At 49.4% G+C, this 15,638-nt stretch overlaps 1 protein-coding gene across 3 annotated transcripts in view; it reads right to left on the bottom strand.

Annotated features, from left to right (window-relative positions):
- Dennd3 (DENN/MADD domain containing 3) overlaps positions 1-14,174 on the bottom strand; it is a 59,683-nt gene extending 45,509 nt beyond the window's left edge. For 2 of the 3 annotated variants that reach the window (NR_152151.1, NM_001081066.1), the window contains exons 1-4: positions 13,887-14,174; positions 4,228-4,504; positions 3,180-3,295; positions 2,462-2,595 (exon numbers count right to left, since the gene is read on the bottom strand). Coding sequence is in view for 1 of the 3 variants with exons in the window: in NM_001081066.1 (NP_001074535.1) it covers positions 2,462-2,595; positions 3,180-3,295; positions 4,228-4,504; positions 13,887-13,988 (629 nt within the window). In the remaining 2 variants the exon portion in view is untranslated. Of the gene's footprint in view, positions 1-2,461; positions 2,596-3,179; positions 3,296-4,227; positions 4,505-13,886 lie in introns of those variants that run through there. The other variant, XM_006520252.1, reaches the window with a different exon arrangement.
- Positions 14,175-15,638: the final 1,464 nt, after the last annotated feature.

The raw sequence follows: 15,638 nt of genomic DNA, 5'->3' as shown, positions 1-15,638 counted from the left end.
AAAACATAATAGCATCAAGGTAATATTTTTTTTAAATAAAACTGTCTGTAATCTACTGCCCCCAGCATAAATGTATTGTTTCTGATGTGTGTCCAAAGGCTGTTTAGACATGTCACTTGGGTTGGTTGGTTGAGGCAGGGTCACCTAGAGCCCATGCTGGCCTCAAACTTGCCTGTTAGTTAAGGATGACTTGAACTCCTGACCCTCGTCCCCCTCCCCAGGAAGGGCTGGGATGGCAGGTGTGGGCCTCCACACCCCACATGTGCTACACTCTGCAATTCTGTCATTTGCTCCTCTCTGGCTGTTTTCACTTCCGAGAGTGCAGCAGTGACCCCAAAAGGAGGGAACCCAGAACACATGGCAGTGGACATTTTGATATCACATGTTTGCCCTGGCACCCAGCAGGAGGGTTTGCCACCACATGATTAGTCAGCTGCTTAATTGGCACAGAGAACTGGCCCAGGAAGAATGAGAAAACACACCTTCCTGCCGTGAGCTTCTAACAGGAAAGGGTGACAACCATTACCTGCTCTGTGGAAGAGAGCCTGGGAGAGAGAGCATGGCTGTCCACTTCCCAGAAATGAAGACCATCAGTAAGGAGGTGAGGGGAACTACTCCTAAGGCCCCTCCATCACTCCCTGAGCTGCCAGACCTTTCCATAAACAGTCAATTCCTCATCTCACTCCCTAAGACCAACCAAGCTTTCTGTTCTACAAAGACCCTGTCTACCGCAGACTCAACAATGAACTATGTCTAAGAGGCAGCTCTGTTTGAAAAGTGAACCGCTAAAGTGCTGGAATTCAAACACGGATGCTAGGAACTCAGGCTGAGACTCCCGCTCAGCCAGCAGGTACTTGTCTCACTGTGTGACCTAAGTGTAAAGATTAAGTGTGTCTTTTTAAAATTTTTTCTTTTTCTTTTTGGTTTTTCCAGACAGGGTTTCTCTGTGTAGCCCTGGCTGTCTGGAACTCACTCAGTAGCCCAGGCTGGCCTCGAACTCAGAAATCCACCTGCCTCTGCCTCCCAAGTGCTGGGATTAAAGGCATGTGCCACCACTGCCCAGCAAGTGTGTCTTAAAAAGATACACCAAATGCCTTTTAGCAATTTGGTGACTTTGAGGTTTGCTCTTCTGTCTTGGGACCTGCTGCTACCTGCCACCTTCTGTCTTTAGTCAAACCAGAAGTGCCAATTCCAAGACCATGACTTCCTTAAATGTAGTCCAGACTAGTCTCAAACTCCCTGTGTAGCTAAGAATTACATTTGATTTCCCTGCCTCTGTCTCTGCAGTGGTGGGACAGCAGGCACACTCTCCAGGCCAGATTTATAAAGATGGAAGCCACGGCTTTGCGCAGGCTAGCCAAACAATCTACCAGCGGAACTACACCCTGACTCTTGAACCACAGTTTCTGAAATGCCAAATCACAGGACTCCAAACCTGGCTAATGCCCAGGGAGGACCCCATCCCACTTCTCTGTAGACCAGGCAGGCCTCGAACACACAGAGATCCACCTGCCTCTGACTCCCAAGTGCTGGGATTAAAGGTGTGAGCCACCACAGCCCGGCCCCATCCCACTTCTCAATCACAGCCTCTGATTATAAGCATCCATTGAGCCCCAGCAAATGCCTTCCTGGTCTTTCAGAAATACCCTATGTCCTCAGAATTCTCACTCATTAGTAGCAGAGGCTGTCAATGCCAGATTTGATGGATTTGTGAATGCCACCAAATCATCCAGCAGACAGTTGACTCTCAGGTCATGAAGCCCAAAATTTTCTTCAAATACACTTCTTTTTAATTTTTTTTTTTTTTTTTTTTTGAGACAGGGTTTTTCTGTGTAGCCCTGGCTGTCCTGGAACTCACTTTGTAGACCAGGCTGGCCTCGAACTCAGAAATCCTCCTGCCTCTGCCCCCTGAGTGCTGGGCATTTATCTTATTGCTATTGTTTTTGAGACAGGGTCCTACTCTGTAGCCCAGGTTGACCTGGAACTCACTACATGGGGCAGGTTAGGCTCAAACTCAACGCAATCCTCCTGCCTCAGCCTCCCAAGTGCTATGATTAAAGACATGTACCGCATGACTAACTATGTTCTTTTTGTTTTGGTTTGGTTTTTTTGGTGGTGGTGGTGGTGGTGGCAGTGGGATCAAGATAGGATTTCTCTGTGTGGCCCTGGCTGTCCTTGATCTTGCTCTGCAGAACAGGCTGGCCTCAAACTCACAGAGATCCGCCTGCCTCTGCCTCCCTAGTGTTGTGATTAAAGGCATGCGCTGCCACCATCACCAACCATGTTCTTTTTAAAAAAAAAAAAAGAATAATAAAACTGAAGCCCTCAGTGCTGCCTTCCTCCTGCCATCTTGATTCCATGTTGTGCTGACAGAAACTCAGGCTCCCCACAGTGCTCCTGGGCCCCCCTGACCATGGCCCACTTAACCTAGCTCTTACTAACAACTCTGGCCCCAACTTACCAGGAGAGGCAGTCCTTGAGGGAGTTATAGTAGGGGAATCGGGACACCACACACACTGCAAAAGGCACAAAGCACCTAGCTGAGATCACGCTGGGCTCCCAGTGGCTCTTGCCATTGTAGAAACAATATTCATCCTGGACAAAGAGCAACAAAGACACGTTGTCACCTCCTCTGCTGACAGTACAGGCCCCAGACTGAGAACAGTTGGCATCTCATCCAGAAACAGCATAGGAAGGGTCTCCATTAGCTCTGGCCTTCCAGTCCACATAGATGGGCCCTGCAAAGGGTCACACTGTGCAAGTTTTCGGAAGCAAGGACCAGGTAGTCACCCTGGAGACCTCCAGCCTTGGGATGAACAGGGACATGCTGCTAGAACACAAAGGCACACCCGATACAGCTTTTAGTGACATTCCAATAGGCCCAGCACCAGGCAGATCTACAACCTGGAGTGTGCAGAGGACAAATCCAGAGAGGGAGAGCAGCTGAGTCGTTGCTGGGGCTGGGGGGGTTGGGGGGGGAATGGAAGTGACAGTGAGAGCTGGCCGAGTTCGAGCTGGACAAGAAAATGTTCTGGAGGCCCCACACACTGGAAACTCAACGTCTCAGAGTCACACAAGACACAATGGCTGAAAAAGTGACGGGCGTATCATTATACCACGGTTAACATCAAGAGAAAAGGTCCACCCCAAACTTGGAAGACAGCAACAGATCCACTTACATGCAGGGGTCGATAGTACTGGGCGACCACACCATAGGTTCTATTTCCACAGACATCCGTGAGCACCAGGAAATGGATGTAGTCCTCTTTGGGTTCCGAAGCCACACACACACACCCTGTAGGGAGATCAGAAAGAAGGGGGAAGCCAGTTCAGGTGGCTGCTGCATGCATCAAAGACCTACATAACCCACGAGCCGATGTGGAGAGCACACTTCCCCTACTAACCACCCGGAGCTTTGACGCTCTTGGGCCTGATCTAGCTCCCTGTTCTCACCCCACCCCCCAACCTGCAGCTTCTCCACAGTCCCCCCCAGTAGACACGTGCGGTGCAGCAACACGCACACCATGCTTCTGGACACAGCAGATTAATCGGTACCTGCTCCTCTGTGGGCAGCAGGCTCGAGGAGGAACCAGAGACCGGACTGGACCCAGCCCTTGTTTCTAAAGACCAGCAGAGACATGAAGCAGAGACACACACAAGCACACTCTTATCTGTCACTGCTGAGCTCAGAGACGGACCTGTTCCCTTTGTTCTAATAAACAGGAAGCAGGGGACAGAGAGGGAGATTCGGGCACCCTCTGGGCCTCTCTAGTTTTAACTTCCCCAGACTAAAAGATTGATGTCCAGGTGCTCTGATCCCAGAGTTGGGAAGCTAAAGCAGGAAGAGTCAGTGTTTCAGCCAGTTTGGACTGTAGAACAAGATTGTGCCTCAAAAAAAAAACAGCAAAAGAGCCAGGCAGTGGTGGTGCATGCCTTTAATCCCAGCATTTGGGAGACAAAAGCAGGTGGATTTCTGAGTTCGAGGCCAGTCTGGTCTACAGAGTGAGTTCCAGGACAGCCAGGGCTACACAGAGAAACCCTGTCTTGAAAAACCAATTTAAAAAAAAAAAGTAAAAGAGAGACAGAGAGAGACAGAGAGAAATTTGATCCCATTAACCAGACCCAGACAAAGCCAAGGTCCTGTGGTCCCCAGTGTGGACACCTCTGGAGCGGAATACTCAGTGAGGAGCCAGCCCAAGGCCACCACAGGCTGCCACCAGAGTGTACCTGGGAAGCAGAGCTGAGGCAGGGCAAGGAGGTCCACACCTCCTGGGATGGTGACATCTTCAGAATCGGGCCCCTTGGAGTCTCCAGGGTGGCTCTTCCAGGGCTCCATCCTGGGCTTCTCTCGCTTCTTCCGGAAGGAACGCCTCCTGCCTTTGCCAAGAGCACAGCTGGCCCCCGGTACCTGGCCATCCTCTTTTGTGGTGAAAGGAGGCACGAAAACAGACAGAACTTCGGGGACAAGGGAAGAGGCGCTCTTCACTCCTCGTTTCTGGGCAATCTAAGAGAAAGAAAACAAGAGGTCACAGTGTGTGTGGCTGGGGAGATGGCTCAGAGGGCAATGTACTTGAGGAGCAAATGGGAGAACAGGAGTTCAGATCTCCAGCACCCACATAAGAGATGCCCGAGCTGTAACCCCAGCACTCAAGAGGCATAGACAGAGGGTCCCTAGGACAAACTGGCTAGCCAGATTAGGTGACTTGGTGAGCAACAGTGAGTGTCTCAGTAACTAAAGTGGAAAGTGATCAGGGAAGATACCCAGCATCAACCTCTGACCTCCATATGTGCGCATGTACACGCATGCACCCACATACACATATATACACACAGCCACATACATGTGAACAGAGCTAAAGGCAAAAAGAAACAGAAAAGTTACTGTCTGTGGCCACCCTCATTCATGACACCATTTCTAGGTGGGCTTCCTGTGGACATCTCTGCTTCTCCTCCATACACACAGGCTTTGGCAGAGGAACCCTGTCCTTTAAGACTCAGGTCAGCAGATGACTCTTCCCAGACCCTACACGTGCCCCAGAGGCTGGACATTCAGAAGCAACTTGTCCGGTTGTCGGTACGACGCACCACAATTTAGATCTGGGTTCTGATGTACAGATAATGACTTCAAATGCCAGCCAGCTCTGCCCCGAGCTGCTGGAAGCAAGCCACTCCACCTGCCTTTTCCTCTCCCAGCTGAGTGCAGCAAACAAATGAGCACATGGGTCAAGGGTTCGGTCAGGGGAAGCCCCAGGAGTGCTCGTGTGTGTCCGAAACAAGAGTAGCGGGGAGGGGGGCAGACACCGAGAAGTTCTCAGCTTCGCCATATTGCACAAACACCTGCATCAGCGTTAGATTCAGGCACCCCGAGTTGTCACTCACATTATGCCCAGTTGGTGCCAGTCTGGACAGATAAGCAGAGGAATGGGCAAGGCCTTGATAATCAGAGTGCAGGAACAGATCTATCTCTGCTGGACACATGGTTCCCTGGAAGCAGTAAAAGCCGGACAAATCGTCCAGCTTCTTTTAAACCCAAATTGGAATGCTGAGGAGTAGCTGGGTGGTAGAGGGCTTGCTTAAGGCCTGGAGTCCCATCCCAGTACTGCAAAACAAAGGAAAGCGGGTATAGTATGTCAGGCACTGGGCAATCACTGATGCCTTGGGAATGGGAAGAAGGAGGCTTGCACCGTCCCAAAAGAGATGGGATCATGACCAGCCAAAAAGGAACCACCACAAGTCAATATTTAGTAAAAGCCAGGTGTGCTGGCTGGTCTTGTGTGTCAACTTGACACAGGCTGGAGTTATCACAGAGAAAGGAGCTTCACTTGAGAAAATGCCTTCGTGAGATCCAGCTATAAGGCATTTTCTCAATTAGTAGTGATCAAGGCGGGGAGGGCCCCTTGTGGGTGAGGTCATCCCTGGGTTGGGAGTCTTGGGTTCTATAAGAAAGCAAGCTGAGTAAGCCAGGGGAAGCAAGCCAGTAAAGAGCATCCCTCCATGGCCTCTGCATCAGCTCCTGCTTCCTGACCTGACTGAGTTCCAGTCCTGACTTCCTTTGGTGATGAACAGCAGTATGGAAGTGTAAGCTGAATAAACCCTTTCCTCCCCAACTTGCCTCTTGGTCATGATGTTTGTACAGGAATAGAAACCCTGACTAAGACACCAGGGGATCACCTAGGCATGGTGGCACAGATCTCAGCACCTGGAGGTGACCAGAGGAGGGCTAGAGTTCAAGGTCATTCTCGGTAACATAGTGGCTTTAGGTCAGCTGAGCTAAGAGTCCCACTAAAAAGTGGGATAGGGGGCTGGTGAGATGGCTCAGTGGGTAAGAGCACCCGACTGCTCTTCTGAAGGTCCGGAGTTCAAATCCCAGCAACCACATGGTGGTTTACAACCATCCGTAATGAAATCTGACTCCCTCTTCTGGAGTGTCTGAAGACAGCGACAGTGTATACTTACATATAATAAATAAATAAATTTTAAAAAAGAATTAAAAAAAATAAAGAAGAAGTTCCTTTCTTCCTTTAAAAAAAAAAAAAAGTGGGATAGGAGGATGGCTCAGCGGGGAAAGGCATTTGCTACTGAGCCCAAGGACCTTAGTTCCAGCACCAGAACCCATACAGTGGAAGGAGACAAGCAGTTCCCACCAGTCCTCTGAGCTCCACACACATGGCACACACACAAAATACATATTAAAAACTGAAGGGGAAAAAAAAATCAGAGGAAAGAATGAGAGCTCCCCCCTCACACAAGACCATTATTCCCTGAGCAGCATCTGTCAGCAAAGAGACAGAACTCTGCAGTCACGGGTGCCGGCTCACTCAGGTTCTACTGCCGACCGCTTCACCTTTCAGGGGAAAACAAACCTGTGGGGCTGGAGACCAAAAAAACCAGACTGCCCGTTGCTCTACAGGGTCGTGGACCATGTGGGGTCAGCCTGGTTCAGTTGGCACCTCCCCAAGCGGCCATGCCCAGTGGCGGAGCGGACGCAGGCCCACAACCCAGCATGGCTCCAGTCACAGAAGCAGAGTCAGGGGTCTTATGTTAACTGAAGACACGATCCACCCTCCACCTGCTCCCCTTAGAGCCACAATGACAGAGGGAAATGCCCCTACACCAGGAATCACCAGTCACAAGCTCAACCAAGTTTGCCCTGGGTAACGAGGGAGACTGTGTTCTGGGACCCCCTTGATTCCAGTCTTTTTCTCTTTACTCCAGTCTGGCTCACTGCAGGGCCTTCTCCCCAGATTGGAGTCCTCGGGCTCAGACTCCAGGCTCCCGAGGTAGGCTACCTTCCTGTGAAGTTACATCTGCAGCAAATGCAGACAGCTCCCGGGCTCCTGCCCCAGCTCAGGTATTTTCAGCTGCCTCCCTGCATACCCACGTAGGATCAGGGACCCCTTTCAAGTTCAAGGCTACATACACTGCTGGTTTCCAAGACTCCCTAACTTCCACAGACAGTTTTCCTTTGCTTTCAGCTACTCAAGAAAGGCTTTCCTTGGGGGTGGAGAAATAACGCACAGCAGAAACACACACAGAAAAGCAGAGGAGGGACTCGGGGAAGCTGAAACACCCCACTCCTCCACACCTATGATTTCTTCAGAGGATGAAAGAGGTTGGGGTGTTGGGCATAGAACTCCAGCCCTGTGGACACTGCATTCTCCCCTCACCATAGGCAAACTCCACCTTGTCACCCGGCCTGAGCAAGGCTCACAGCCATCATGCCGCCACCACGACTGCAAAGGATCACCAGAGAGCCTGTGTCTCAGAGTGGGCTCCAGAAGCAAACTTCTCGTGGGTCTGCCTGAAGAGTGAAGACACCTCCCGTACCTGGTACAAGGCTGCCACCAGCATCTGCATCTAGACTCTTCTAAGAGAGCCACCGGGTCTAATTAGCACACCAGGTGCCTTGAGGGAGGCAGAGGCCCTGCAGGCCCCTATCTGTCCCTGTGCCACACTCCAGTGTCTGAATATCACTGTCATTATCCCTTCCTGTGAACACTATCATATGTGTGCATGTATCACAGCACTGTGTGCCCTGAGCAAAACGATAGCCTGTGCCCCAATGTCATGTACAACTTACCCTCTCAGGGGTCTTGAAGCATACAGTACCTCTGCCAACTGACTGGCTTTGCTGTTCTTCAATGGCTTGGCACTCTCAAACTCCCTGCCCACACCACCTCCTCACCAGAAAGACCTTTAGCTCCCATATTACTCATTTACCAGACAGGAGGCAGAAGGTAAGCTATTACAGACCTGTACCACCAGAGAGCCTACAGGGCCTCCTCCCAGACCTCCTCCTCCTCCTCCAGGATCATCCAATGCTTCAGGGTCTCCTCGAAGGCCTTGACTTCCCAGAGCTTCGGGTTTCTCCGCCTCACCAACACTATGCCATCATCACAGCTGTGAGGATGGGAAAGTCAGAGACAAAGCTATACAGTTCTCTGTTCCCCTCGTGCAGCACAAGTGACCCTCAGGTGATGCTGTCCCTGGGTTTGCATTTCTGGCAGCTGGTAATCCCGAGCCCTCATTCAGTCTGGATCATACACTGTGACATCACACCAAAGCCAATGCCCGGTGTCATTCTCTCTTTGGCCACTTAGAATGGTGTGTTCAAGGACCTGGAGAGATGGCTCAGCAGCTAAGCTTATTGGCTATTGTTCCAGAAGTGGTGTGTTCGGTGACCCGCACCCACATCCACACGGCTCAGCCAACAACCATCTGTAACTCCAGTCCCAGGGGATCTGATGCCCTCTTCAGGCCTCCTTGAGCACAGAACATATCTGGCACACAGACATACATGTAGGCAAAACACCCATACACATAAAAAATAGATAAATCAGAGAAAAATTAATAATGTACTTAGGCAGGGTGATTGTCTTAGTAAGGGGTACTATTGTGATAAAACACCATGACCAAAGGGAGGGAGGGAGGGGTTTATTTGAATTATACTTCTACATCCCATTTCCTCACCAAAGGAAGTCAGAATAGAAAATCAAACAGGGCAGGGACCTGGAGGCAGGAGCTGAGGCAGAGGCCATAGAAGGGTGCTGTTTACTGGTTTGCATTCATGGCCTAGCCACCAGGACCAACAGCCCAGGATGGCCCCACCCACAATGGGCTGGGCTCTCCCCATCAATCACTATCTTAAAAAAATGCCCTACAGGCTTGCCTGCAACCTGATCTTATGGAGGCATTTTTCAATTGAGGGTTCCCATCTCTCCAATGACCCTAGACCAACAGTTCTCAACCTGGGGAGTCGAATGACCCTTCCACGGGGGTCACATACCAGATATTTACAACTCCAAATAACAAATTACAATTATGAAGCAGCAATGAAAATAATTTTATGGTTGGGGATCACCACAACATGAGGAAGTGTATTAAAAAGTCGCAGCATTAGGAAGGTTGAGAGCCACTGCTCTAGTCTGTGTCAAGTTGACGTTAAACTAGCCAGAACACTGGCTCACTCCTTTAATCCCAGGATCCAAGGGGCAGAGGCATGTGGATCCATGTGAGTTCTAGGCCACCCTGGTCTACATGGCAAGTTCCAGGCCAACCTGAGTTATAGATCGAGAAAAAAAAAATGTGTTAAAAATCTAACTTACTGTCTCAACTGTCATTTCACATGGAAAACACTTCTGCCTTTCTGATTAGATTAACAAGACAGTACACACACACACACACACACACACACACACACAAAGTCACTGTCTTCAGACACACCAGAAGAGAGTGAGCATCGGATCCCATTACAGATGGTTATGAGCCACCATGTGGTTGCTGGAAATTGAACTCAGGACCTCTAGAAGATCAGACAGTGCTCTTAACCACTGAGCCATTTCTGAGCCCTGGGTTTCACTTTTTAATTGGCTTTTAAAAAATAATGACCAGAGCCAGGCGTGGTGGCGCACACCTTTGATCCCAGCACTCGGGAGGCAGAGGCAGGCAGATTTCTGAGTTCGAGGCCAGCCTCGTCTACAGAGTGAGTTCCAGGACAGCCAAGGCTATATAGAGGAACCCTGTCTTAAAAAAAAACAAAAAGAAAAAAAAAAAAAAAAGAAAGAAAGAAAGAAAGAAGGAAGGAAGGAAAGAAAGAAGAAAAGAAGAGAAGAGAAGAGAAGAGAAGAGAAGAGAAGAGAAGAGAGAGAAGAGAAGAGAAGAGAAGAGAAAAGAAAAGAAAAGAAAAGAAAAGAAAAGAAAAGAAAAGAAAAGAAAGGAGAAAAGAAAAGAAACAAGGGAAACCCACAGCAGCCTAACTCACAGGTTACAGATTTATTTCTAAGTCTTCTTACAAAGGAGCAATGCTCCTCCCTGGAGGATTACAGATGTGTTTAATGTTCTGGAACTGTGCTATCCAACACAGTCACAGCAGGAGGCCACTGAAATCTAAAGGAATTAAAACTGTGCTGGATAGATGGCTCCAACAGTTAAGCACACTAGCTGCTCTTCCAGAGGACCCAGGTTCAAATCCCATGACCTGTATGATAACTCATACAACTAATAGCCCCAGTCCAATGTTCTCTTATGTCCTCTGCAAGCCCTGCATGCACATGATGCACATACATGCATACACACATAACATACACATAAAATAAAGAAAAAAAAATAAATGTTTGGTTGGTTGGTTGGTTTTGGGTTTGTTTTGTTTTTTTTTAAACTTTTTTCCATTTTTTTTTTTTTGAGCAAGTTTTCTCTGTGTAGCCCTGGCTGTCCTCGAACTCAGAGATTCACTTGCCACTGCCTCCCAAGTGCTGGGATTAAAGGTGTGTACCACAGCACCTGGCAAAGAAATAAATAAATAATAAATAAAATAAAATGACTGGAGAGATAGCTCAGTGGTTAACAGCACCGACTGCTCTTCCAGAGGTCCTGAGTTCAATTCCAAGCAACCACATGGTGGCTCACAACCATCTATAATGAGAGCTGATGCCCTCTTCTGGTGTGTCTGAAGACAGCCACAGTGTACTCATATACATAACATGAATAAATCTTTAAAGAGAATTCATTTTTAAAGATTAATTAATTAATTAATTAATTGTAAAATCCAATGTTCCCCAACACACGAGCCATTCTTCCAGGGTTCGGTGGCCATGTTTGGCTAGTGAGTACAGTATTGGACGGTACTAATGGAGAACACTGTCACGGTCCAGGAAGTTTTGTTGGTATTGTTGCCCACAGAACAGAAGGCCAGTTCACTGGTATGGTTCCGAAGGCAGTGTGAGCACCGCCACCCACTCTTGGATGAGTTCACAGCATCCAGCAACCAAAACAGGGATCCAGCCTCAGCCAAGGGGAAACCAAAACTAACCGCACTGAATCACAGGGGGACTTGGTCAACTCTGAAGTACCTGTCAGGATTTCCAACAAATGACTGGTCCTCCCCACCCCACCCCCACCCCCACCTATGAAATACCACAGAGATAAGGCACCTTCTAAGAAATAAACAGGGCTCTACATCTCTTGACCTTAAGCTGGACTATTTCTTCTCATACTTCCAGCCTTCTGTTTTTATGTGTCACCAAATAGGAATATTCAGACCACAGAGAAATGGTAACTATTTTTTGAGACAGGGTCTCGTGTAGCCCAGGCTGGCTTCTGAAATCACTTTGCCACCAAGGCCGTCCTGGGCTCCTTTCTTTCTTTTTTTTTTTTTTTTTTTTTTTTTGGTTTTTTGAGACAGGGTTTCTCTGTATAGCCCTGGCTGTCCTGGAACTCACTCTGTAGACCAGGCTGGCCTCGAACTCAGAAATCCGCCTGCCTCTGCCTCCCAAGTGCTGGGATTAAAGGCGTGTGCCACCACACCCGGCTCTCTGGGCTCCTTTCTTACCTTCCCGATTCTACTTTGCAAGTACAGGTATTATAGATTTGTGCCACCATAAAGTTTTGTTTGCTTGCTTGTTTGTTTTGCTTTGTTTCTGAAGACAGGATCTCACTCTGTAGCCCAGGTTGACCTATCTAGAACTCACTCTATAACCTCGGCTGCATTCAAACTCACAGTGGTCCTCCTGCCTCAGGCTCTCGAGGATTGGAACTACAGGAGCAAGCCACCACACTCAGTAAAATGCCTTTTTTAAAGTAAAATTAAAAATTATTGCCACCTTTATTGGCGCACGCCTTTATTCCCAGCAACTGGGAGGCAGAAGCAGGTGGATTTCTGAGTTCGAGGCCAGCCTGGTCTACAAAGTGAGTTCCAGGACAGCCAGGGCTATACAGAAAAACCCTGTCTCCAAAAAAACAAAACAACAACAACAACAACAACAACAAATTTTAAAACCTTGGACATTCAAAAGAGAATTACTACAAAAAATAAAGTGAATAAAATCTGACTAACTCTAACAGTGATGTTGACATAAAATGAAATTATTCTAAAGTTTTAGTCCATCTCTAACTCTCCTTTCCCCCCTAATCCTGGACTGTTTTTTTTTTCTCCCCTCTCTTTGAAATTCCTAGCAGAGCACACAATGAGGCAAACTAGCCTGAAACTCCCCCCTCTCACCTGGGAGGTGCCACCGACTGCCTAATTCGGGAAAGTACCACTCTGAATCCCCCAGTTGACTAAGCCGGTTCTCAAAAATCATGCCTCACACCCAACAGGCAAGAACCATACTGCAAGACCCAGGGCACAAAGACACGGACAGATGCCCAGAGAGACCACAGTGAAACCAGGCCATTTCCGATTCTAAGAAGAAAAAAAAAAAAAAAAGGCAGTGCTGTTTGGTAAGTTAGAGGCACAAAGACAATGGAGGACACACTGGCATTTATAAGGGACATCAGAGAAGTGACAAATCATTTTCATAGGGACAAGGGCCATTTACTGGTCACATTCACTTAGGGAAGAAACTATCTAGGCTTTTTATTTTAATTTTTTTAGATTTATTTATTATCATATGTAAGTTCACTGTAGCTGTCTTTAGACACACGGAAGAGAGCAACATATCTCATTATGGATGATTGTTAGCCACCATGTGGTTGCTGGGATTTGAACTCAGGACCTTAGAAAGAGCAGTCAGTGCTCTTACCCGGGGAGCCACCTCACCAGCCCAAACTATCTAGGCTTTAACACTCATTCGGCTACTTTTACTGACGGTTAACTTTTCTTGTTTTGTCTCCACTACTCATCACATCGATATGCAACACTCAGATGATCTCTCCAGACACTTAACGGGATACTAGGGAAATCGCTGAGAAAATGGCAGTTCCCAATTATGCCGGGTTCAAAAGAAAAATTGAAGCACCAATGGATTGGGAGAAAACAACCTGGGTTCCAGAATAAAAAAACGAAAGAAAACACAGCGCAGAAATCAGGAGTATGAGATGTTCAGACGCCGCTGCTGTCTTTCCAGAGACAGGGAGCTGAATCTATCTTTGGTTCCTAGGCACAGACGGAGAGAAGGGAGGGACTGCACAGCAAGTGAAGAAAATGGCTATGCAGCAAGCTCGACTAAAAGTGGAATATTCAAAGCTGGTGGTTGACTCTAACACCTGAAACCTCACTATTCGGCACGGAGTACAGAACCCATCACTTAGGCAGTGAAGGGAACCATTTAGTCGCTACTGGGAGAGGATCTTGTCTAGTTGCCCGTGAACTCAGCAGATCCCCGCTGGGCCAGCACCTCGCCCCACATCCTGAGTGTGGAGGAACGCTTCAGTGCACAGAAGCCGGTCTGTACCACCACAAGCACCAAGTCCAAGCCGGCCGGTCCCGGAGGGAGGAAAGGCCAGCCGCCAGTTGCCCTATGAGCTGTGCTCATCCCTCACAGCTGGGACCTGACCCTGAGGCTTTGGCGCCGCAGCGGTGCGTAGCCTCTGAAGCCAGCCACACTCAAACCTGGCTGGCACCTCTCTGTCTCCCCCACCCCAACTCAGTTTCCCCTCTAACCCCTTACCTGCTCCAGGCCGCGGAGGCTGTCTTGAGAGGCGCCCAGCAGCGCGCACAACTCCAGCAGCCCCGAGGGCAGCGACAGGTGTCGCGCCGCGGGCTCCGCCATGACCTTCCCGCCACCCGCCTAGCACACTGCGCTCCGAGCCCTCGATTGTCGGGCCGGGGTGACGCGACTCAGAGGGCGCCGGCGCCCACAACCCAGACCCCAGCGGAGCACCCCTGCCCAAGCCTCCCCGCCTCTCTTGGGCTGGTTGCCAGCCAGCCGCGTCCGCGGAATGGGCGGGGCCTACGAGCAAATAGGAGGGGCGTGGCCTGTGTGTGTGTGTGGGGGGGGGGGGGGTCCGGTGTGGACGGGACCTAGGAGGCGGGGCCTGGATAGCGTGAACGAGCCTGGTCTGTGATTTGGCAGGGGCAGGACTTCTATGGAGGCGTGTCTGGCCGGACCTGCGTGGGTGTGGCCTCTTCGGGGTGGGAAGAAGGGGGTGCGGGCGGACTCTGCCGCCACACAAGCTCAGTCATTTCCTAAGCCCCTCTGCGGGTTTGGCCCCTCCTCCTGTCCCCCGGAATACGGAAGGAATGGGCGGCATCCCCAGGTGACCAGCCACGTCATCCAGCCCCGGAGGCTCTTCTCCAGAGGTCCACGCCCGCCCTCCCCCCCCCCCCAACAAGTAAGGGACAAAGGCCTGGTCTCCTGCCACCTCCAGGAAGCTCTCTTGTGCCAGGACGGGAAGTAGACCCTGTGGGTACCTGGAAGAACCGTCGGGAAGGGAGTGTGAAGATCCACTCCTGATGAGTAGCTTCACGGTTGACTGCAGGCCTCTGCAAGAACCTCGGTTAAATTTAGCATGAAATGGGCAAGGTGGAAGACCAATGAACTTTTCCAGGAATTATATATTATATATTAAAAAACAAAAACACTGAAGGAATGATCACTAGTAGCGTCAAATATTTGTCAAAACATCAGCCTAGAGTGACTAAACAAGTCTTGGGAGCAAAACCTGGGTAGGCTGGCTGGGGTAGGGGTGGGGAGCAGGACTCAGAAGCAGCCTAGCCAGCCTGTAGGCTGCCTGACCTCTGCAGCCCTCATCCCTTGTCCAGGAACCCAAAGGACGTGTTAATGTCACTGATATTAAAGTTTTATACCTGCTTATCTGACTCTTGCATTAGCTCATCTGAGATGGCCTCAGCTAGGCACAGACCTGAGCGGAGCAAGCCTCATAGGGATCCATCACAGACCGTGGGCCACTCTGTAAGCAATCAGAATCTTAATCAAAATCTACTGTGTCAACTATGTGTGTATATGGGCAGACCTAGCATCTATTGGCCTCTACTTCCTGTTTGTGGAATGTCCTGTGGAATGGAGGCCAGGACATTCAGTTGGCAGGGACCCTGTAAGGCTCAGGGTAGAGCAGATCTTATATCTGCTCTGTTCCTGACTGAGGTGGAAAGTCCACAGCCAGGCTCCAGAGTTCATCTTCTGTAAGCCTCCCTGTGCCAGAAAGTCCAGCCACATAATCTCCCAGGCTTCCTGGTTCTGTGCTTTTTAAATTAAATCCCCATAGGACTAGTGGTTTGCTTCTGTAATTGTAACAATTTGAAAGTGGGCAGAGGATCATAAAGGAATTTCAGGCCAGTACAGGCTACACAGCAGAAATAGATAAATAAAAGTCCCCATGACCCATGCTGCAGGTACTTTCCAAGTAAGTACCCACAAGAAACCTACCATGGGCCTAGGGTTTGTGGTCAAGCATGTACT

This window comes from Mus musculus, chromosome 15, assembly GCF_000001635.26.
Source record: "Mus musculus strain C57BL/6J chromosome 15, GRCm38.p6 C57BL/6J".
NCBI lineage: Eukaryota > Metazoa > Chordata > Mammalia > Rodentia > Muridae > Mus > Mus musculus.
The sequence above is the reverse complement of the archived record's forward strand: the minus strand, read 5'-3'. Positions and strand labels throughout refer to the sequence as shown.